Source organism: Protopterus annectens, chromosome 11.part0 (assembly GCF_019279795.1).
Source record: "Protopterus annectens isolate FY-2018-M chromosome 11.part0, PAN1.0, whole genome shotgun sequence".
Classification (NCBI taxonomy): Eukaryota; Metazoa; Chordata; order Ceratodontiformes; family Protopteridae; genus Protopterus; species Protopterus annectens.
In genome coordinates this window covers 127199055-127224454 of record NC_056745.1, presented here as the reverse complement: position 1 = coordinate 127224454, position 25400 = coordinate 127199055, and the positions used below count along the sequence as shown (strand labels likewise).

Genomic DNA, 25400 nt, shown 5'->3' with positions numbered 1-25400 from the left:
AAAACCTTGTATGTCTGTAGCTTTTCCCCAGAACTCTACTACAAATGCAGTTGGGTCCTTTGTCTAATACAAATAAATAAATTAGTTCAAAGGAAAATCAGACATTAGATAGTATTTGCGATGCAGTTTTGCTACTGGGTTGGCAACAAGCAAACTGAACAACATATGCCTTGACTTCCTGATAAATTCTGTGTTTAATATGAAGCTGTCTGTGTGAAGTCAAAAGTATGTACTGCTTCATGGAAGAGGGGGGTTTCTAAGCAGCCTATCACATAAGACTGCAGTGTCCTGGAGTCTTTATCATCCTAGTATAGCAGGTTTCAATACACATCAAAAGGCTTTAGTGATAGCAAGTACAGCTCATACTCATACAAATGTGTACAATAAGAATTCAATTGCAAATTGGCACACAGTGAGAGGAAGGGACTTTTTTAATGGAAAAAAGAAGGTGGAAAAGTATGGCATTGTAAAGAGCAGGCAGAAAATGGGGTGGCGCAGTGGCACAGCGGTAGCATTGTCACCTCATAGCAAGAGGTTGTCTGGTTTGATTCTCAGCTGAGGTGCCTTCTGTGCAGAGTATGCATGTCCTCCCTGTGATCATGTGGGAGCATTTCTCCCTGGGCCCCTGCTGAAAATTGTCCTTGTTCCAAGTCGGACTTTAATAAGATGCATAGTAAGATTTTTAACAACAAGCAAATTATGTGTTTCTGTATATCGTTTCACATGCTTGTTCACAATAAGACTCTTGGCCTAGTGCTTTTACTTTTATTTATGTATGAAAAGTACTGCTAAAGTTAATATAATTTTATAGCACTACTAAAAAACTCATAACCCCCACTGCTACAACTAGTCTTCACTAAGACATTTCTCAAATTATGTTACTGTTTAATGCACCATCTAACTGATGGGTGCCTGTTCTAGTATAGAGATGGCCTATGTATTTAGTATAAGAAATTATTTTTCATAGAATACTGATGCAACTTGCCATCCTTGCATCAGTCTATGTACATTCCACAATTAGTGGAATTACACATTGCATTTTTTGCATTCATGCTGTACTACATGTCACCTTATATCCCAGGTCATAGGTGAAAAGGATCTCAAAAGATCAGTCCATTTACCTAGTCAACAAATACATACATAATGTCACAGAAATTTGAAATCTGTAGTATAACAAGAATAAATGCTTGCTTAAAAAAAACAAAACAAATGTGTTAATTATTTTAGAAATACCCAGCCTGCCATAAAATGATCCAGAAATATGGTCATTATGCACCATAACATCACTGTTTACTGCCTTGTTGTCCTGGCCATGGCTGAGAAACAGACCAAAACATTAAAAAGAAATTACCATCAGCTAATTTCCTAAGAAAGAACTAAGTGTATTTTTTCAAAAAAAAAAAAAGTTATGCATTTGAGAAAGATGATTTGCATTTTAGGGAAAAATGATCCTGATCGCAACTGGCACAGGATGCTTAAGGCTCTGAGCTGTAGTTCCTATGGTACAGGGTTTGATTCTCTCAGCCCTCATTTGCTTATTTTGTGACCTTGAGCAAGTCATTTAATCATACATTGCTCCTAAGTTGTCGATGAAATGGGAATGTGTGTCCAGTGGGCATACATGGTTAATAAACTGGTATTATCATTACAGTCTACTACAGTACAAGAACTATAACAAATACTGCTGGAAGATTTTACAGTACGCCACTAAACCTGGTTTAATGAGAGTGCTGATTTTAAATGAGGTTTTAAAAACACGATTAAAACACTAAAGCTGGTACATTTGTTCTCATTGTAGCAACTCCTTTTTATTTGCATGTTCTTATATTAACTTCTTTTTATTTACTTTACTTTACTTATGTATGCATTTATTTCCATCTGTAAATTGGGGTAGTCTGACTAATCTCAGTATCCCTTTTTCAGTGGAGTACCAGGGAGAAATTACATAAAATTGGCAAACTGTTATTAGCATTTAAAGCAAATTCAAAACCAAATTACTAAGAAAAGAGAGTAAGAAATAGTTTCAAAAATCAATAATCATAGATCATGAACAACTGCTAGAATAAACAATCTGAGCACAAAATACTAAAATAATGGTATACACTTCTTCAGATAGAACAGCACTGTGTGAGAGAGAAAGCTGTCAATGTAGGTGGAAAAAACTGAGAGGTATCAGAAGTTATGGCATAGGAAAATCCAAGTAGAAGTTACATAGAATTTAGTGATTTTACAAAAGAACTGGAGTTAAATATGGCTCTAATATTTGATGGGTTGACATTTTATTTTTAACTTACCACAACTCTCAACTGTCCAGCTTTTTTGCAGAATGTCCAGATTTTGCCTCATATTTTTGGACTTTTCCTCAAAAAAATGTGTTTTTTTTTCTGGCAGATCAGTGAGAAATTAAGTTCATAGATTCATAGGTTGGTACTAGGTTATCGGCCCTAGGGCCTATACAAGCCTAGCCATAATAATTCCCTGGATATTTATTCCCACAATATTTACTTCCCTAGACCCCCGTCAAGCAGGGCGACTGACGTGATCCCTGGGGTGAATTTCCTATCTCCCATCCAATTGTCAAGGTTCCTTTTGAAGAGGGCCAAGGAGGTGCTCTGCTTGACATGTATGGGCAGTCTATTCCAGAGTATGGGGAGTCTCTGGGTCAGGAACCTGTCCCTCCAGCATGTTTTGTTCATTGTGATGACAAGGTTTAGATCCCTGGAACATGTGCCTCTGAGGGATTGGGATTTCTTTAAGTGGAGCATGTCCAACAGCTCAAGGTTTGACATGGCCTTGTATGTTAAGAAGAGATCACCTCTGAGTAGATGATACGCCACAGAGTATAGCTGGAGTTTTTTTTAGATGGTCAGCATAGGACATCTGCTTTAGGCTATGATTCTTTTAGTGAGGTATTTCTGCGGCCTTTCCAGCTGTTGCAGATGTCTTGTGCGGTACATACCAAATGGGGCATTGTACTCTATAATCTGTTTAATGAGGGATGAGTACAGTGGAACAGTGACCTCCTTTTTCCTGGATGAAAAGCCCTTAGTGATAATGTGTGCCACATAGAAGGATTTCTTGACTGTTGTGGCGATGTGGTTATTGTAGGTGAGACCACTGTCCACCTGTGTCCCTAAGTCTCTCATCACACTTTCGGTGTTTAGTGTACTGCCACCTATGTGGTAATTCATGGGTACATGTTTTTTCCAAAACGGGATAACTACACATTTCTTGGCATTAAGCCTGAGCCCATGGCTCTGGCACCAAGCATCTGTTTCTGTCACTGAGTAATGACTGTCATTTTAATTTCAGACTTCATATCCTTCAGAAAAATGTATGTCAGCACAAATGCTGTTACACTAGCAACTTTTGAAGTTAATAAGTGCAATAATTAAAATCTGTTCCTATTTTTGGGCCTTTGACCTCCCATTATTTTTGGCTGTGTCCACATTTCTTGTGATATAAGGTTGAGATATATGTTTACTGGTCTTGAGCATGTAACAAGTTCTTCACTAACTTTTCATGTTCTATAAACTAGTCGAAAAAAAAGGAAGCCAAACTGGTGGTCCCCTGCCAAAAACAAACTCTACAACAGAAGGAGGAAACTGATGCAGAATAAGGCGAAGTCCCAAGACTGGAAAAATTTCCTTATCAGCCTCAACAATAGGTTGAGATCCCTCATCAAATCCTCTAAAGCTAACTATGAAAACACAATTGCAGCAGAAAGTAAAGACAACCACAATGCTTTCTATAGTTATGTAAAGAATCTCCATGGCAATACCCAGATTTGCTCTGAGCTACTCCACAATGGTACCTCCTATACCAATCCAAGAGATATTGCCAATATACTGGCCGACAGATTCAGTGCCAACTTCACCCCCCCCAAAGGACCAATCACAATACTAGTAGATTGCCAGGCACCCAGTATTACTGTTGCACAGGTTAAAACAGCACTGTCCAAAGCCAAGAATACAGCTTCTATGGGACTTGACAATATCCCTGGCTGTGTTCTACATGAATAACAGAGTGAACTGGCACCTCACCTGTGTGCCCTGTTCAATCACAGCCTCACCTCAGGCTTTATCCCTACCAAATGGCACACTGCTACAGTCATCCCTCTTCACAAAGAAGGCGTAACTACAGACCCCGGGAATTATCACCCAATTAGCCTGACGAGTCTGATATGCAAAGCTAAGGAACGCATCATCGTGGACCTAATAAACAAGGATATAGGGAATCTCCAAACTCTGGATCCCACATAGTTTGGTTTTGTGAAGGCTAGATCATGCCTGCTCAACTTGGTTGACTTCTCTGAGTCAAGTCACCAGAGCTGTGAATGAAGGCAAGGTGGTTCATACAGCCTACCTTGATCTGGCCAAGGCTTTTGATACCATTCCCCACTCAAGAATCATAGAAAAACTCACTAAGCTAGGCATCAACCCCTATATCACTAGGTGAGCTGCAAACCGGCTCACAGATAGAACCCACACTGTGAAAGTAGATGACTCTTAAGTCAGACTGCCAACCAGTCACGAGTGGAGTCCCACAGGGTTCGGTCCTGGGTCCTCTCCTGTTTGGTATTTACTTCTCTGAAGTCCAGGACAACACGAAGGGACTCTGGCTGACAAAGTTCACAGATGATTGTCAAGTTGGAAGCTATTATTAACTCCGCAAGTGATGTTGACATCCTACAGAAAGGTCTCAATGACACCGACGACTGGTGTCAGAGCCATGACCTTAAGCTCAATGCCAAAAAATGTGTGGTCACCCCCTTTGGGAAAAAACGGGTTCCCTTGAATTACCACATTGATGGTAGTCCACTGAACACAGAAGGCATTATAAGAGATCTGGGAACACAGGTTGACAGCAACCTCTCTTTTGACCACCACATTGCCACTGTGGTCAGAAAGTCCGTCTACATGGCACATCTCATTACTAAGAGTTTTGCATCCAGGAAGAAAGAGGTGATTATCTCCCTCCACTCTTCCCTCATTAGGCCATTCATCGAGTACAATGCCCCATTTAGCATGTACTGCACCAAACACCTGTAACAACTGGAGAGGCCGGAAAAGTACCTCACAAAGAGGATCCTAGGGCTTAAACACTTGTCCTATATGGACAGACTCAAAAAAACTCCAACTATTCTATGTCTCATACGGCCTACTTAGAGGCGATCTCTGGTTGACTTACAAAGCCATGTCTGACCCAGATCTGTCAGAAATGCTACATCAATTGGCTAAGCTTCTGGTGTCATTCTAAAGGAATCCAGTATCTGTCTGCTGGGATGACATGATCGGCAGACCACGATGTTTACCACAGATGGCCTGCACCTGTCACCATTGGGATTCCGGATACTGGCTAAGGCTCTTGCCACCCCTATAGTGCCTTTTTTAGGCAAGGTTCAAATGACAAATTCACCACCGTAACAGGTACAAGCAAGCAAAATCTGAGGATAAGGCTACTCAATTCTAGAAGTCTAAACCTCAAAATGCATTCACTCGAGGCACTCCTTAAAATGGAGAACATCGACATCTGTGCAGTGACAGAGACCTGTCTCAAGGCTCCAGAGAGCACCCCTGCATTACCAGGCTATAATTCATACCACACCTTTCGGCCACTTAACCTAGACCGAAACAGTAAAGGTGGAGGCATGTCCATATTCATTAAGGATATCCACACCTCCAGGCTAGTTGCTCAGCATAATGCATCCGAAATTATCCAAGTGCAACTAACTCTTGGCAAGACCACAATCCAAATTGTAACTTGCTACAGATCCCCCACCATGCCCCAGGATTCCCACTCTTCATTTCTTGATACACTGGAAAATATTATGGTACAACCCAACACCCAAACAATGGGCGATTTCAACTACCCCACCATTAACTGGGAAAACTACTCATGTACCAATTCTTTTGCTCAACGTTTTCTGGAATTCATAAATTCCAATGCCTTGGATCAACTTATCCACACCCCCACCAGGGGCAGCAGTATCCTAGACCTGGTCATTACCAACATGGGCGACCAGTGTTCCACACCAGAGGTCAATTCCTCATTGGTCAGATCCGACCACAAGCTAATCAGCCTAGACATAAACATCCCGCCCCCACCCCCCATTAGGGAAACCACCATAAAAGATTTCTCCAAAGCCAACTTCACGCTTCTTAAGACAGAAGTGGCAAACTTCACAACACCCATGCAGACGGGTATGACTGCTGAATCCTACACAAATGCACTTTATAAGCACATACACGAGTGCATGGATCGTGCTATCTCTAACAGAAACAAGATGCTATCCTCCAAAAAAAGGAAGCCAATCTGGTGGTCCCCTGCCATAAACAAACTATACAACAGAAGAAAGAAACTGTTGCAAAAAAGAGTAATATCCCATGACTGGAAGAACTCCCTGGTCAGCCTCAGTAAGAAGCTGAGATCCCTCATAAAATCTTTCAAAGCTAGCTATGAAAACAAAATTGCCACTGATTCTAAAGACAACCACAAAGCATTCTATAGCTATGTCAAGAAACTCAATGGCAACACTTAGATCTGCTCTGAGTTACAGCACAATGGAACTAAATATACAGAACCAACTGATATTGCCAACATCCTGGCAGACAGGTTCAGTGCTAACTTTACCCCCCCTCACCAACTAAAGGGCCCATCTCTATACCAGATGAATGCAAAGTTCCTGTAATCACGGCTGCACAGGTAAAAAACACACTCTCCAAAGCCAAGAGCACAGCATCCATGGGACCTGACAACATCCCAGGCTGCTTTCTACATGAACTACAGAATTAACTGGCACCCCACCTAAGCACCATGTTCAGTCATAGCCTCACCTCAGGCTTCGTGCCCACTGAATGGCACACAGCGACGGTTATCCCACTCCACAAATGGGGAGCCACCACAGACCCCGGGACCTACCGCCCCATTAGCCTAACGAGCCTGGTCTGCAAGGCCATGGAACGTATCATCATGGAACTTATAAACAAAGACATTGGTAATCTCCATACTCGGGACCCTACCCAGTTCGGGTTTGTAAAAGGCACATCATGTCTCCTAAACCTGATAGAGTCCTTTGAAGCAATTACCAAAGTTGTAGAAGAGGGTAAGGTGGTTCACACAGCCTATCCAGATCTTGCCAAAGCTTTTGACACCACCCCCCACTCCGGAATTATAGATAAACTCACTAAACTAGGTATAAGTCCCTATTTCACAAGATGGGTTGCCAACTGGCTCATTGACAGAACCCACACTGTGAAAGTAGCAGACTCCAAATCCAACTTCAGACCAGTGACAAGTGAAGTACCAGAGGGTTCAGTCCTGGGTCCTCTCCTGTTTGGTATCTACTTTTCTGAAGTACAGGCTAACACAGAAGGTCTTTGTCTAACTAAGTTTGCAAATGATTGCAAACTAGGAGCCATAACAAAATCCTACCAATGTGGACATCCTACAAAAGGGCCTCACTGAGACAGACGCCTGGTGTCAAAGCCATGGCCTCAAGCTCAACACCAAAAAGTGCACTGTCATCTTCTTTGATAAAAAACTCTGTACCCATGAGCTACCACATAGGTGGTAGTCTACTTAACACCGAAAGTGTGATAAGAGACCTTGGGACACAGGTGGACAGTAGTCTCTCCTTTGATAATCACATTGCCACAGTAGTCAGGAAATCCTTCTATGTGGCACACCTCATCACAAAAGGTTTCTCATCCAGGAAAAAAAGAGGTAATTGTTCCCCTCTACTCGTCAATCATTAGACCCATTATAGAGTACAACGTCCCTTTTGGTATGTACCTCACAAGACATCTACAACAACTGGAAAGGCCACAGAAATACCTCACAAAGAGGATTACTGGCCTTAAACAGATACCCTACGCAGACCGTCTCAAAAAACTCCAGCTTTACTCCATCGCTTATCTCCTACTCAGAGGCAATCTCTGCCTAACATACAAAGCTATGCCAAACCTAGAGTTGTTGGACATGTTCCACTTAAAGAAATCCCAATCCCTCTGAGCTATATGCTCTAGGGACGTAAACCTTGTCACCACAATAAACAGAACATGCTGGAGGGATAGATTCCTGTCCCAGAGACTTCCCATACTCTGGAACAAACTACCTATCTGTATCAAACAAAGCTCCTCATTAGCACTCTTCAAGAAAAATCTTGATTGGATGGGAAATAGGAAATTCACCCCAGGGATCACCTCTGTGGCTCTGCTCGACGGGGGCAAAGGAAAATAATTTTCTTGGTTGGCGAAAGCCAGGGTATATTTTTGGCTAGGGCCGATAGCCTAGTACCTACCTATGAACCTAAAGAAATCCCAATCCCTCCGCACCACACACTCCAGAGACCTCAACCTCATTACCACAATCAACAGAACATGCTGAAGGGACAGGTTCATAACACAGAACTGCCCATGCTATGGAATAGACTTCCCATACATGTCAAGCAGAGCACCTCACTGGCCCTCTTCAACAGAAATCTTGATAAGTGGATGGGAAATAGAAAATTCACCCCGGGGATCACTCCAGTGGCTCTACTCGACAAAGGCACTAGGAACTAAGGTTGGGTGGCAGGATGCCAGTGTAATCCTATGGGCTAGGCTTGTAAAGGCTCCATCCAGGGCCATTAGCCCAGTACACACCTATGAACCTATGAAGGTCTCTCTCATACCGACCTCTCAATTACACTTATTTCAGATGCATGTTCCTTGATTTGCTCCTATATTTGAAGCTGCTTAGTATGCAGGAAACCAAATTTCATGTCCACCACTATGCTGTCACCAATAAATTAAAGAAAGAGGACCCACACCTTGCATCTTTCTTTTTGTGAAGCAACAGCAAATAACTTTGTGATGTATATTTTTGTAATACCATTAATTACTGCAGATTTTATAACTTGCTGCTGTATTGAATCTATACTATGCTGCACATTTGCAATGTATCCTTATAGTTTATGTTTATTGTTTATCTCATATTATACTATATATGTACTGTGCAATACTTATACTATGTTTATGGAGCCTTTCTCCCAGGGTCTCCACTAAAGATGGGCTCACCTTGGCCCAGTAGACTATCACGGTAAACAAATGTAAATAAATAAACAAATAAATAAATTTGCTTTGATATGTTTTTGCATCTCTTTTGTCATGCAGGCCATTTTAAAACTTGTGTTACTAAGCATTATTCCCCAATCCTACTACAAGTGGGAAAAGTTATTCTGTATTTGGTTTTCAAATGCTATACTAATTAGGGACCAATACCACACACACATATATATTTTAGGTGGCTATACTTACATTTGAAGAGCCTTTGTACCTATTTTCAATGTCTGAAGGTACAGAGTCATGGTCTCACATAAGGAAAAACAAAAGTGCTCTCTGTTTTTTTTTTCCTGGTTAGGAAAATGTATTTATTTATTTTACATTTGTTTACCAGGAAAGCCTGACTGAACACAGGTCCTTTTTCAGCGGAGGCCCAAGGAAAAAAGCTCCAGTAAAAGCAAATATAAATATAAACATTATAGAAGTTGACAAACTTGAAAGGACATTATACGAGCATACAAATTACAATTAAGAAAAAAAAAACATTTCACCAGAGGTAGCATCACCCTAATATGTGGAAGAAAAGTAAATTGAATGTACACCCCCCCCCCCCCCCGATTCAGTTAAGGAGCTTTTGGGCTACTTTAGTTTTGTTACAGCCATCCTTTCCACTTAACAAATGGGATAAATAAATAGATGATAGATAAACAGATAGATAAAAGGATATGTAATGACTTTAACAATGCCGAAGAACCACAAAGTAATAACGTTAAAGGTAGAAATGGCCTGGTATTTCACACAATTTACTTTATTTTTTTCTTTTCTGAGATGGGTTTTAGTAATACAACCTCTTTAATGGGAGGAACGGAACCGAATTCCTTACTATAAGGAGCTTGATTCCCATAGTGACAGACTAACAGTTTCAGATCCAGAAATTATATATCTTACATACCAGGTATGTAGGTACTACAGTTTCAGCAATGCAAGTTAATTCCATACCACTAAGAAATATGTTAAAATTCCAGGATGCTTAGCAGCAGTGACTAGCTTTCAGAATAGCACGCATGGTCTCTAGGAAGTCAAAACTATTTAAGAGGTGGGCAGCGACATGCAGTTATATTTTACATTGTGACAAATGAAGTCCCAGTGTACAGTAGTAAAAGACATTCATTCATTCCTTCACACCAGTTTAACTACTGAAAAACTGCAACTAGTATTGATGGCAAAGCTTATAGGAAGCCACTGTCCAAAATATGTTTAATACAAACACTAGTATTACTCGCATCGCATTTGTTGGAATAAATGGGTTTGCATGCGTGTGCTCTTCTTTATGTAAACAATAAAAAGCATGCAACTTTAACGCTTTGACATTATTTAATGACTGCAACTTTCACTAGTCACAAAATCTGAGAAGTTACAGGGTAAAACAGCAGCGTTTTAAAGTACTATTCAAGACGGCTGAAAGGTAAATATGCGCCACAAAGGGTTAAGAACGCGACACCCAGACGAGAAAGGAACGATTACTATGGTAACGGTTGTCCAAGTTCCAGGAGACTGGAATAATCCATTTAACAAGGGAAGGGGAGGGTGTTTCCAATAAAATTTAAACTGCAGTTGTTTTTATTATTTGTTGTGATTAACTCTCTACACCACAACAATCACTTCAACAAGTATGTTAAACAAAAGGGAAAACCTGTGAACTTTATGAAAACCAGAAGCTTTTACCTAAAGTGGGTGCTACATGCTGCTCACCCCATCTTTAACCAATACTGCCGCGGGTGGACTTCGCAAAGACTAGTTTGAAACGATCAGACAAAGGCAGCAGGAAACTGTTGGTCTGCATAAGCCAGAAACGCAAAACTGTAGCGCGTGATTAAAAGTGTGCGCGACACCGGAAAGAATCGAGAGCTGGTTCAAACGGTTTTGCTGCTTTACCGAACATTTTCCGTTTCTGGAATCTGATTATGTAAATTAATTACATCCCACGATTGGCTGAAATGGAACTAGATAATCAACCTTAAGAATGCCTATAGTGGGGTAACAGGAATACTTGAGGTCGATGTCTCAACAGGCCTAAGAACAACAGAGAGAAACTGGAGTAAAAACAACTAACTGTTTAGTGTTTCACTGGGTTAAGTGGATCAAGAAGACATCTGTGAAGGCAGCGTTTTGTGCTGTAGTGGCCACTATTCAATAATTACAAGACCGGGGCCGTCGTTCTGCTCACCAGGGGCGGGGGAGGCTGTGGGCCAGGCCGGGCCCCGTTCTGTCCCCTCCCCCACCCAGCATGGAGACTCACATCTCGTGCCTGTTCCCAGAGCTCCTCGCTATGATTTTTAGTTATCTGGAAGTACGGGACAAAGGTAGAGCGGCGCAGGTATGTGTGGCCTGGCGGGATGCTGCCTACCACAAATCCGTGTGGCGAGGTGTGGAAGCTAAACTGCATCTCCGGCGTGCAAACCCGTCGCTGTTCCCAAGTCTGCAGGCCCGGGGAATCAGACGCGTTCAGATCCTGAGTTTACGCCGCAGTTTGAGCTACGTGATTCAGGGTTTACCAAGCATCGAAAGCCTGAACCTCAGCGGCTGTTACAACCTAACAGACAACGGATTGGGCCACGCCTTCGTGCAGGAGATCGACTCTTTACGGTCACTTAATCTTAGCCTCTGCAAGCAGATCACCGATAGTAGCTTGGGTCGCATCGCGCAGTATCTCAAGAATTTAGAAGTGCTTGAGTTGGGAGGTTGCAGCAACATAACAAACACGGGGCTGCTGCTTATTGCATGGGGTTTGCAGCGCCTTCGCAGCCTCAATCTTCGCAGCTGCCGTCATGTCTCGGATGTGGGTATTGGGCACTTGGCAGGCATGACTCGCAGTGCTGCCGAGGGTTGCCTTAGCCTTGAGCACCTCACGCTCCAAGACTGTCAGAAGCTCACTGACCTGGCCCTGAAGCACCTTTCCAAGGGACTGACACGCCTACGTGTGCTTAATCTTAGCTTTTGTGGTGGTATTTCAGATGTTGGTTTACTTCACCTGTCGCACATGAATAGTCTGAGTAGTCTAAATCTTAGATCGTGTGATAACATCAGTGACACTGGCATCATGCACCTGGCAATGGGCACCCTGCGTCTCTCTGGACTAGATGTATCCTTCTGTGACAGAATAGGTGACCAGAGTCTGGCTTACATTGCACAAGGGCTTGATGGTCTCAAATCACTTTCCTTGTGCTCGTGCCATATTAGTGATGATGGTCTTAATCGTATGGTACGGCAGATGCATGGACTACGTACTCTTAATATTGGCCAGTGTGTTCGTATAACAGATAAGGGACTTGAACTTATTGCTGATCATCTGAGCCAGCTGACTGGTATTGATTTGTATGGCTGCACACGCATCACAAAACGGGGCCTCGAGCGCATCACACAGCTGCCTTGCCTTAAGGTGCTCAATTTAGGACTCTGGCAGATGACTGAGAGTGAGAAGGTGAGGTGAGGCGTAAATGCTTATGGCGTTCCAGACTTGCACATCCACCTACTTGTCCTTTCTAAGTAAGCAAGTGAGACTAGACTGAGCTGTATTTTTTTGGGGGTGGGGGGCAGACTCCTTTTACATTTATGTTCAACTCCTAGATTTGATTCTGGGGACTTGCAGTTTACTTGGGTGAAGAGAGTATTAAGTGAAGAGAATATTTGATCTAGCATTCGCATATGCAAGCTCAGGAAGGACGGGGTTATGTATTCTGCATTCTCAAACCTGGGACTGATTTTGCTTGGCAAGCTGTTTGAGGGTTGCAACACAATCTCCGATATTCTAGATTTACCCATATGGATATGGAGACTGTTGATATACCATTATTTTGTTTTAAAGTTTAACATGTCGGTGGGAACTTGTCTACCTCGTTTTAATGTTACTCTTTAAAAGCAATCCTGTGGGGGGGGGGGGGGGTGATGGGCATGTCATTCAGGACTGAAAATAAGCTGCCTGTTCCTTTAGGTGTCTTGTTCTCTATTTCTGTTGACAGGGAGTTAGTTTAGCTTCCATTTTGCATCCATTCACGAGCATCAAACTAGGAGGGAGGCAGTGCTGTGTCCGGGCTCTCTGCAGTTGTGTATCACTTGGTTTTCTTACATTAAAAGCATTACGGCATATTTACTCGTACCTGTCTCTAACGTACTGTCACGTTTCCTACCAACCCACATTGTGAGCAAACACAAGAGTTTATCACCTTGACTTGTAGACACTGGATAGCAGCCGACAGCTTGCGAAGGACTTCAAAAATATGCAAATTTAAAAGCTGTGGATGACATAGGAACTTGGGTGGTATATTCCCAGCTTTTTTGAGGGGGGGGGTCTAAAAGTTGCTGTTAGGAAAAAATAGCAAGAAAGCATTATGCAGATTGGTTTGAATGCATCTATTTGAATGTGCTGCTGAAGAAACACTTTGGAGCAGCATTCTCACTAACAGAGGTCTTATATACATTGATTGTACTGTATGTGAATTTGTACAAAAAGAAACAATGACAAAACTGCTTAAACATTTTATATTCTTATAGTAAAAGTTAAAAACTGATATTTATATAATAAAAAATTAAAAGTATGTTTTTAAGTTTGTGTTATGAATCTTTTTTTTTTCTTTTTACTGAAGTGGAAATTCTGTAGTTTTGAACGTTGTTTTCTCAAGCCTTGCTTTCACAGAAGTGAAGTTGTGGTGGCCATTAAATATGGAAAGCGATATGAAAGTCACACTGGACTGCAGCCATGTAGTCTGGATTTAAATGTTCACAGACATTTTTTCAGCAGTGGGGTTTTGCATGTGTGTCTTTGAAACATGTCACTGTCTTGTATTTGCTATGAGTGCTGGAAATTACCATTTCAGTTTTTGTTCTGTGATGGATGTGATTACAGTTTTGAAAGGTATGTATAGCAGCAGCCTCAGAAAAATCTGGAAGGGAGACACGGGTGTTTTCCAGGAGCGGGGAACTTTTAGTCTCCTCAAGGTAAGAGATATCTTGGAAGGGATAGCTAAATAAGTACATTGAGGTGCTGTTGTGCATTTTTAACTTGGCAGTGCTTGTTAATTCTGTGTAGTGGCAACCTGTAACTGTAGGGAAGTTAAGATGAAGTAAGTTTTGGATGTTTCAGTGTTATGGAGTGCCAAATTTGGCTAGGTCATATATTGCACACATGCAGAATGCAGTACTACTTTCACTGTGGGAAGGTTCTCACAGTCATTTGGTTTTGAACAGTACTTTTAACACAGGCCATGCCACATGACTGGGAGAAAAGTCACATGCTTACAGCAACAGCATGCATGTGACCTGAAAGGACTGACTAAACCACATTGCTCAGTGTAATTCAGATAGTAATGGAGTGTGCTATAGTAATCACTGATAGGAAAGTCCAAGTTCTGGAAATCTGCTTGCTTGAGGACTGCTGCTTTATCTGGAACCGTGGTCACCAACTTTTAACAGTTGGTTTTGCCTTTTACTCGCAGCTTAGTGTTGATTTTGTTCCTCTGTGTGCATTTGCAATGCTTGATGTCATTGTTTGCACCATCAGTTTATTCAGTAGAGAGAAACAGTTTATTCAGTAGAGAGAAACACTGGGCCATATTGTGTTTTTACTGTATTTATAGCGTTGTCACTGGTTTATGGCAGAAGCAGGTAAACATTTATTTTGTAGGTAGCCTCAAGTGGGAACATGATTGGACAGTGTACATTTTATTTTGTCTTGATATGACATTTGCCCCTGACAGCAGTTTTTAGTTTTGAGTGGGTTGCATGGGAGACTTGCATATGATCACAACGTGTAGTTGAAACGATGGATTTTGGGAACAGGATTGGTTGTAATCAACTCATGGTTTGTCAAAACTCAGTAACATGCATTTAGTGTGATGTGTTTGGTGTGGTGTTTTAGTTGCAGACAGAGTGCTGTAGTAAAACAGTGTTAATATTTGTAATTTAAAAGTTTTTGTAGAGTGGTATTTTGCTGTCTGCTCCCTTGTTTTCCCCCAAATTTACTATCCCTTTGTTGTAATATGGTGTAGAAGTTGTCTCCCCTCCAAAAATGAGCTAGAATCTCCACTGACACCTCTTCTCTCTTGTTAATAGTATTCTGTACAAATAACTTTTAAATTTCTAAACTCTACAGTTTTGTTGTGCATTGCACTTTATCCTACTAGTTCAGCTGTTGGCTCCCATACAGTGACTTTTTTTTTTATTGCAACAAATGCCCCACAACCACCACTGTAGTCCACCCAGCCATCTATTTCCTACAGAGCCGTTGTGTCATAAAGGTTGGTTTATGTCATGGAACATTTGAAATCTGATGGGTGTAATGCATACTGAACTGCAGTGCTCTGGAAATTTTTGATTCCTACATTACTTTTTTGGTGTTGGATGGTGCAATGTTGGGATGGATCGTAATGGGTAAACATTAAGGCATTAAATGTTATTAAAAATGAAAATAAGGCAGCCTTTACAAAAGTCTGTTCTTGGTGGAGCTTTAGGATGCTAAATGCCGTCTAATGTTAGATAAGGAGAGAGGTGCGCTGATAAGCAGCTGGGTTTTTCAGCTGTTATCGAGGCCAGAGTCAAAGTGCCAGTACTTGGACGGTTTCCTTAGAGCTGATATTTTACATTGTGTGCATGATACTGCTGATTATGTGTGACTTATTATGATGTGGTGTTATACAGAAGTCTTTTTGAGGTCCATTCTACAAACCTGTCGCTTTTAAAAGTAAACTGTAAGTGAGGAGGGGGGTGCTTCCTCCAACTAGATGAAAAACATTTTCAGAATACTGTTTATGCAGTAAAATGACTAATGCCGTTTCACTTCCTGAGTGCCATGGAACAGTACTATTGTGGGTATTGGCATGGCTGTTTGGCTGTAGACAAATCTTTGGGGAGGGTCCCATACATCATTCTTTAGTCGCTAGCTGTTGCATATAACCATATTTTTAATTCAGCTTTATGGTACTGCATTATGCTTTTTTTTAAAAAAAAGAATCCTTGATTTGGTACATGGCAGTTGTACAATCCAATACCATATTCTTGCTAGCTATAGGTCCCTGTTGTACAATCCAATACCATATTCTTGCTTATAGGTCCCTGTCATATGTCCTATGATAACCATGTCGCGTACCTGAATGTACTCACAATTCAGCCCGACACCATAATGGGTGATTTCGACTATCCCACTATAAATTGTGATGTACACACACAACCTCTAACATGCAGGCTCATATTTTTAACCCTGGAACAGCTAGTCTGCACACCTACTAGGGGGACAAATATCCTGGAACTGGTACTCACAAATGTGAAGGAACATAGCCTAACCTAGTATCGGCCCTAGGGGCCCATACAAGCCTAGCCAAAAAATGTACCCTGGCTTTTGCCACCCAAGAAAATTATTTTCCTGTGCCCCTGTCGAGCAGAGCCACAGAAGTGATCCCCGGGGTGAATTTCCCATCCAATCAAGATTTTTCTTGAAGACAGCTAATGAGGAGCTCTGTTTGACATAGATAAAGCAGTCTGTTCCAGAGTATGGGAAGTCTCTGGGACAGGAATCTATCCCTCCAGCATGTTCTGTTTATTGTGGTGACAAGGTTAAGGTCCCTAGAGCGTGTAGCTCGGAGAGATTGGGATTTCTTTAAGTGGAGCATGTCCAACAGCTCTGGTTTTGACATAGCTTTGTATGTTAGGCAGAGATCGCCCCTGAGTAGGCGATATGCAATGGAGTAAAGCTGTAGTTTTTTGAGACTATCTGCATAGGGCATATGTTTGAGGCCAGTAATCCTCTTTGTGAGGTATTTCTGTGGTCTTTCCAGTTGTTGTAGATGTCTTGTGAGGTACATACCAAAAGGGGCATTGTACTCCATAATGGGTCTAATGAGTGATGAGTAGAGGGGAACAATGACCTCTTTTCTGGATGAGAATCCTTTTGTGATGAGGTGAGCCACGTAGAAGGATTTCCTGACCACTGTGGCAATGTGATTATCAAAGGAGAGACTACTGTCCACCTGTGTCCCAAGGTCTCATCACATTTTCGGCATTAAGTAGACTACCAGCTATGTGGTAGTTCATGGGTACAGAGTTTTTACCAAAGGGGATGACAATACACTTTTTGGCATTGAGCTTCAGGCCATGGCTTTGACACCAGGTATCTGTCTCATTGAGGCCCTTTTGTAGTTTGTCCACATTGTTAGGAGTTTCGATTATGGCTCCTAGTTTGCAGTCATCTGCAAATTTTGTTAGCCAAAGACCTTCTGTGTTGGCCTGCACTTCAGAGAAGTAGATACCAAACAGGAGAGGACCCAGGACTGAACCCTGTGGTACTCCACTTGTCACTGGTCTGATGTCAGATTTGGAATCCGCTACTTTCACAGTGTGGGTTCTGTCCGTGAGCCAGTTGGCAACCCATCTTGTGACAGGGATTTATATCTAGTTTAGTGAGCTTATCTATAATTGCAGAGTGGGGGATGGTGTCGAAAGCCTTGGCGAAATCTAGATAAGCTGTGTGAACCATTTTACCCTGATCTATGGCTTTGGTGACTGCTTCAAAGAAGTCAATCAGGTTTAGGAGACATGATCTGCCTTTTACAAATCCAAACTGTGTAGGGTCCAGAGTTTGGAGATTACCAATGTCTTTGTTTATGAGTTCCATGATGATATGTTCCATGGCCTTGCAGACCAGGCTCGTCAGGCTAATGGGGCGGTAGTTCCCGGGGTCTGTCGTGGCTCCCCCTTTGTGGAGTGGGATAACTGTCGCGGTGCGCCATTCAGTGGGTACAAAGCCTGAGGTGAGGCTATGATTGAACGTGGTACTTAGGTAGGGTGCTAGTTCATTCTGTAGTTCGTGTAGAACGAAGCCTGGGATATTGTCAGGTCCCATGGATGCTGTGTTCTTGGCTTTGGAGAGTGTTTGTTTTACCTGTGCAGCCGTGATTATAGGAACTTTGCATTTGCAGAACATTGTCCCCCCTCCCCGTGCAGTGCCCTCTAAGGTCAGATCAGAACCCTTAAAATAAATGGCAGAACTCCCAGCAAACGTCAGAAGCTTTCCAAGGCTAGCTGTCTCCTGTTAGGTGAAGGCATAGCTCAATTCCATGCCACACACACACACACACACACACACACACACACACACACACACACACACACACACACAAACTCAGAGAACATGGTGGCCTATGCGGACGTGTTTGCAGAAATCCTATACAGGCATGTAAATAACTGAATAAGAAAAATCAGTATTAAACCAAAGTAAACATAAGGCAAACTCCATGAACAAGCCCCTTGGTGGACCCCCAGTATGAATACGTTGTACAGCAACAAAAAGAAAACCCTGTCCAAAATAGGAAGAGCTATGCCCAAAAGACACACATTCCCCCATCAGTCTCCACAAGCAACTCGGGGGGGGGGGTGATCTATGCAATTGTAAAGGGATTAACCAACAGTGTGCTGAACTAATACTAAATAGAACTTCTATATCAATCAAGGAATGTAGCAAACTTGTCAGACGATTTAACTGCAATTTCGCTCCCGTGTCACCCCTCTCCCCCCGTCTTCTCCGGGGAAATACTCTTTACTATTTCTCCACCAGCTGTCACTAAGAATAGGTCCTCACTGCACACTCTAGAGCTAAAAACTTTGCATCTGTGGGTTCTGAGAATATCCCAGGATGCCTCCTAAAGAATTTGAAACATGACCTGTCAAACCCACTAAAATGTATTCAACCACAGCCTCCTGTCAGGCTTCATCCCTAAGGAATGGGGAACTGCAACTGTCATTCCTCTACCCAAAGGTGGACCATCAACAGACCCAGGGAACTATACAAACCCGTAAGTCTGACTAGTCTTGTATGCAACGCCATGGAAAGAATTATTGTGAACCTGTTATACAAAGAGAGACAATCTTCAAGCATTGGACCTATCCCAACTTTGTGGACTTTGAAGAAGGTTACTTGAGCCACAGATGAGAACAAAACCGTACATATTGCTTACCTTGACATGACAGAGACATTTGACACTGCCTCATTTTGGTATTCTCTCAAATTTAGGCATAAATCCCTCTGTCACCCAATGGATAGCCAAATGGCTCACAAACATGACACCTGAAGTTAGGGTGGGGGAATGCACCTCCACCAAGAGGCCTTTTACAAGTGGTGTCCCACAGGGCTCAGGATTGGGACCTCTCCTGTTTGGAATATACTTCTGAAATCAAGGCAAATGTAAAAGGCCTTTGGCTGACCTAATAAGCCGAAGAGTGCATGCTGGTGCAGTCACCAAATTCTCCAAAGATGTAGATATCCTCCAGGAGGGTCTGACATACAGTTTAACTGGTGCCAGAACCATGGCCTGAAACTTGATGGAAAAATGCATAATCGTACCCCCTTGGGAAGATGACCACCCCTACAAATTACAATGTTGACAATGTTCCTAAGAGAAGACCCAGTGGTAAAGGATCTCAGGTTGACAATCACCTGAACTTTGATCACTGTGTGTCTACGGTAGTGAGAAAATCCTGCAATTTATATGTGGCATCCAGATTTAAGGAAATTACAGTCCCACTCTGTACTCGACCCTCATTAGACCAGTGAGTACAGTGCACCCTTCGGCATGTACCTGACCAGGCATTTGCAACAGCTGGAGCAGCCACAGAGGTTTCTCACTAAAAGAATACATGGTGTAAATAATATGTCCTATGCAGACTTCTAGAAAGCCGCGTCTTGTACTCATCTCCTACAGGCTACTGAGGGCCAGCCTGTGCCTAGCATAGCATTTTCCGATCTTGTCCTGATGGGTCTTTGCTACACATTCACAAAACAACACTAGAATTACCTTATGTAAACCTCATCTGTGACGTAGAACGTGTTGTAAGGGACAGGTATGTTTCTCAGATTACCCCTTGTCTGGAATAGACTCTCCATTCATGTGAAATACAGTTCTTCCCTAAGCCTGTTCAGATGCACTTTGCACCAATGGATGGGAAATCACAGATTCATCTCCTGGCTTTGCAGCTTATGGCCCTTATGGACAGGGGCATTTTGCAGTTGCCCTAAGGCACAGCCATTTATTAAAACCATTCTAGCCCAGTGGCATTGATAATTGGGGCATGGTTGGCTTAGTTTAAAAAGGCTCTATATCCGTTAGCCTATTGACCTCCTAAGATCCTATTTAAATCTTTTTCTCCATAAAGTTTTTTTTAAGGTGGCAAACAAAGTTGTTCATAGTCAGTACTTTGACAACCAAAAGATCACATCTGCTGTGATATTTAAACTGAATAGGAGTCGACTGGATCACATTAGATAGTCCCCTTTTAAGAGGTTTGGTACGACAGTTCATTCTGCTCGTATATTATTAGAAATGAGCTTTTACTTGATGAAACGTAAACTGGTGGGTATATTGCTGCTCTGAAATGAGTAAATATTCCTACAGTGCTATGATTGTCATGATGACTGGGGAAGGTATGCTAAACCCGCTGCTCCCTGGTTTGATTGTCCTATGCATGTTTCATTTTAATGCGTATGGGGTGTAATGTCTAGCTGAGAAGAAATCTTTCCTACACCTCAGCCATATAAGAGGCTTAATTGCTGCTGTGGTATCCGTTGATGTTTTCTGGTTTCACTTGCCCTCTCTTACCAAAAGTTCATTCTTTGCAGTACGTTAGGTACAAGGTTGTGTAAGCATCAGTGTGTAGCTGGTTACAAATTGTGCAGAAACAGTAACATTTACATATATGCAGAAAGTGGATGCCCATGATTTGTTTTGTCTTAAGCCTACTGTCTCCATCTACAGGGCTCTATAGCATTAAGTAGGGCTCAAAAATATGTAATGGTACTCATTTCCCAGTATGTGCTCCCAGCATGTGCTCTATTTGGTAGTACAGAGTAAAAAGTAAATCTGTTAGCTGACAAGTAAAATTTAAAGCTCGACCAGTTTTACCATCGGATTCTATAAGTATCTGAAAAGCTTGTCTTAACTTGCCGCCAGAATATTTATATTGTACCTTAAATGATTTCCTGGGGAAAATTAATGGAATCTCTTAAGGGACTGTGGCACAGATAATTTTTGGATATACTGTACTGTATATGTTAGCACACTGCAGATGAGCTTGTTAAACCTGATGATCTGTTTTTGGGAGATGTGAGATTTGCTACACTTAACTGTATTCATAGAACACACTGGTGAAGAGTCTTGGACATCCACAGCACAGTGGAAGTAACCATTACCAGACTGTTGCCCCTGGAGTACCCTGTGCCTTTAAAACTGTCTTGTTTGTGATCACAACGGTAAGGGATGTAGTAAAACAGTGGTAGCACCATTATAATGATGCCAATTCCTTAGCTAATAGTGGCGGAGCTGACTGACAGTGACTCTGTAGTCTGCTGTGTGCCCATTTGCACAGCTGTGAACAAGTAACCCAAACTAATCTACTGCTTGAAAATCCTAAACTCTGAATTATGTGATTTATATGGCCTCTTACCCCCCCCCCAAAAAAAAAGAGCCTCCTTGTTCTTAATGCACCTTACAGTAGCTCAAACCACTTGCTTTGTTATGCCATTGTTGCTATGTACCTCTGAGCACCACAAATGATGGTGATTTGTCAGGTGCAATTTTCCACGGCTTCTGAGCAGTGGGGATGTGTTTAGTTTTCTTACTTGCACATCCTGACTAAGGAAGGAATATTACTTTCTGGACTTTGCAGTTAGATGCACTACCTGAAGAGAAAAGTGGTTTCTTAAACACAAGTTGTGACTGATCTACTTTGGTACAAAAAAAAAAGCATTTGTGCTAATAGCAGTAAATGTTAACCTTTAGCCATCGCAGTCTGTTTGGGAAATGCAAAGATTTGTTCATGAAGTGTTGTGAAGGAACAGCTATAGGTGTAGTTTGATTATTAATGGAAAGTCGGGATAAACTCATGAGGATAATTGGGATATTGGGCATTTGGGATTTACATTTAACGACTGCCTTTATGGAAAAGTACAGAAGTCATTGGGACTGAATGACTTTCCTAGCATGTGCAAAACTTTAATTTGCAGATATTTGGGCCTTAAGTTTGAAAGATATCTGCCAGTAGGGGTGGCCGTGGTGGTGCAGCGGTTAGCGTTGCCGCCTCACAGCAAGAGGTTCTCTGGTTCGATTTTCGTCTGGGGTGCCTTCTGTGTGGAGTCTGCATATCCTTCCTGTGGTCGCGTGGGTTTCCTCCGGGTGCTCCGGTTTCCTCCCACATCCGAAAGACATGCAATAGGTGGATTGAACACTCTAAATTGGCCCTAGGTGTTGCCTTCTGTGGAAGGTTGGGCTGGCAACTCGACACCGTAAAACTCCACTGCCAATCATGAGCAGACGTGGCGACCTCTAACCGGGAAAAGCCGAAAGAAGCCGTGTCCCATGAAGTGACACCCCGGTCATTTCTGAATGGAAACCATAGCAAACTGATATTCATCAACCCAGTTGTTAGGATGGAAGAGTACTGTCAGCTTTCATACTGGAAATTTATAAAGAAAAATATCACGCTCGACTATGACGAGAACTGTTATCTGGAACTAGGAAAATGAATTGCCCATCCTTTATATTAGATGTACCAGATTCACTGTGTGTTAGTAACATTTATCACAGCTGGTACCTGCACAGTGATGGGTGGAGCAGTTTCCATCCATGCTGTGACACTGTAAACTGCTTCTTGAACTATGTGACGTGGCTTAAACTAGCTTCTGTAAATGTGTATTTTTTGTATGTCCTTGTATATGTAACTGTTTTATTAGTTTCTTATGTGCTTTTGTTCATCTGGCTGTGCCTGTAAATAGTTCATTGATCAGTGCATTACCCCAGTGTGTGATACTCTCAGGGTATTTAAATGAAGTAAAAGCACCTGCCAGTTTAAGTGCAAGGCCACAAAAATACTCTATTGTTAGTGCTTCTGCAGGTAGGGTAGGCTTTCCAGTAACCAATTTTGAGTGTAACCATAGTGAACAAAAAATAAAATACAAAAAGTTTATGAGAGAAAACCAGAGGCGGTCATCGTTTTTTAAAGCTAAAACATTTTAATAAAGCCATAAGTAATTAACAAGTTTCTGTTCCGCCTTAGTCTTTGGGCTAGAATGTTTTAAGGTAGTAAAATATAAGGCTGTAGTTCTCTCTCTCTCTCTCTCTCTCTATCGAGATTCCCAAGACTCTCATCACTAATTTTCTCCAGTATAGTTGCTTTGAGTAAAACAACATCAGAAACATGACAAGCTGCAAAATGAACAACTGGAATTTGACCTTTTGTATTTTCAATCTTCCTGATTGATCCTGCAGTCCTTTTTCCAGTACATCCAGCATTGCAGGGATCTGTATGTAGTCCCAAACCAGTTGCCATTTTTATTGCTGTAATTGGAAACTAAGAACTTATTTTGAATCTTCCATAAGGGTTGGTGCCAGTGTTTACTTCTTAGAACAGTAGTTGATTACAGCCTGTATACGTTTCTCACTCAGTGAGGGAATGCATATTCCTTGTATCTTTACTGCTATTCCTAGTTTCATTTTGTGTAGGGAAAAAGCTTAATTTCTACAAAATCCTGTTGAGTGCATGTCTTAAGCAAGGTTAAGAAAATCAATTTGCTTAGGGTGTAATTTGTACATAAAATGGAGATCAAATCTGTTCAAAGATTTAAAAAAAAATCCAGCAACCAATCTTTGCTCTTATGGTAATGCTTTGCTAACTTCAGCATATGTATCGTTTGCACCCGCTGTCATCTTTGTGACAATGGGACAGATTTCCATGGCCATGCATGCTCCTGGTGTAAATGAATATTCCTGTGTAAGGCAGGTCACTCCCACTGAGAGCGAATCTTTTGGAATCGAATCGGGCCTGAAGTCACAAGTAGTCTTTGAGAACAATAGCATGTCTCCTTGCCCTCAAGTGTGTTGGTTTTGTTTGAGGATGGGCATATGGCTTTCAACCTTTGTGCTTTTGTAATTTTTTCCCTGCAGTGGTGGGTGATTTTTAGTATATTTACTGCGAATGTTTGCCTGAGATTGTTGCTCACACCCTTAAAAGGCATACAGTTTTGTTACACCCTAGTAGTGCCTTCTGGCATTTCTGCAGGATCCACCCTATTGACACCTCTGTGCATTTAATATTGCCTGCTGATGTTTATGTAGATAAATGCAAAGCTATGGTACATACAAGCTGTTGAAAAATTTCATCTTGAAGCTTCCATGAGGGGCATCACAACTGCATTGACACTTGATCTCTGTCTAGACAGATATTGAATGTTGTTCAAAAACTATATTTCATGTCTCAGTTTCACACTTCGCAGTCTTGGGGGGGGGGTGCTTATTCTCGTATGAAAGCTCATAGCTGGATGAACACAATTGCAGTAGTGTAGCTTTAGTGTTTGCAGGGAATAGTGCAATTTTATAGAACAGCACAGAAATTCATTTATGTGTTTGTGACTTTTCTAAAATTAATTTTATGATCTAATGCATCAGTCCCCAACCACCGGGCCGTGGATCATTTGGTACCGAGCTGCACAAAGAGTAAAAAACTTATGTCGGGCGCCTGACTGAGAAGTGTATGTATGAGTGTGTTTGTTTCTGTCTGCGTGTGTGTGTGCATGAAAGCAGAAAGCGTGTGTAAAATAAATATAAATGAAACTGAAAAAAGTGTGTTTTTCTTCCTGTGCGCATGAGTGAATGCGTGCACGAAAGCAGAAGAGAATGTGTGTGAGAGAGAGAACAGCGAGAGTGACCCCTGGTAGCTTTAGTTAAGAGGTTTCCATACCTTAACCTGTCAGCACAAGAAACTGGACAGAGCCACAAATAACTGAGGACAAATGACAAGGGCAGACTTTAAACACTGCTCTTATAAACTTAGAAAGTTGCTAGAACAATAGAGTTTTTATTAGTATGTATTTTCTGAACATATGAAGTCTGAAACACAAATGCCTGTAATTATTTAATGACTTCAATACCCAGTCATTTGTCAGAAAACTAAATGTTTTATGTGTTGACTCTTAGCTCAAGATATCTGAATAAACGGGACAAAGGCTCAAAGTAGGAACATATTTTACTTGATTATTAGGATTTGTGTTGGTATAGATTTTCTGAAACAAAGGTGTGCGCGAGAGCCACAGTAAAGAGATTTGCATACCTCTGGATCTTTTCAGCTGAAGAAATCTGGATAAACCCTAAAATAGAGGGGACAGGCTCAAAAATAGGAACAGATTTTAATTGCTTATAAAATTACAGACTTGCTTAAATAAAAAGGATTTGTGTTGGTATGAATTTCCTGAAGAAAATAATTGTCAAACTCAAATGTATGCCTTTTTTTGTAACTTCAGTCTCCGGTGACTGGCAACAAACTAAC

At 41.7% G+C, this 25400-nt stretch overlaps 2 protein-coding genes across 2 annotated transcripts in view; one reads left to right on the top strand and one right to left on the bottom strand.

Annotated features, from left to right (window-relative positions):
* Nucleotides 1–25400, bottom strand: part of WNT5B (Wnt family member 5B) — a gene marked incomplete in the record, with an annotated part of 1807993 nt that overhangs the window by 1134501 nt on the left and 648092 nt on the right.
* Nucleotides 10718–13618, top strand: FBXL14 (F-box and leucine rich repeat protein 14). Its single transcript, XM_044087501.1, has one exon. The coding sequence runs from the start codon at nucleotides 11332–11334 to the stop codon at nucleotides 12532–12534; it is 1203 nt and encodes a 400-aa protein (XP_043943436.1). The 5' UTR covers nucleotides 10718–11331; the 3' UTR covers nucleotides 12535–13618.

Coding starts and splice junctions, on each gene's coding strand:
- FBXL14 (XM_044087501.1), top strand. CDS start 11,332: ATGGAGACTCACATCTCGTGCCTGTTCCCAGAGCTCCTCGCTATGATT.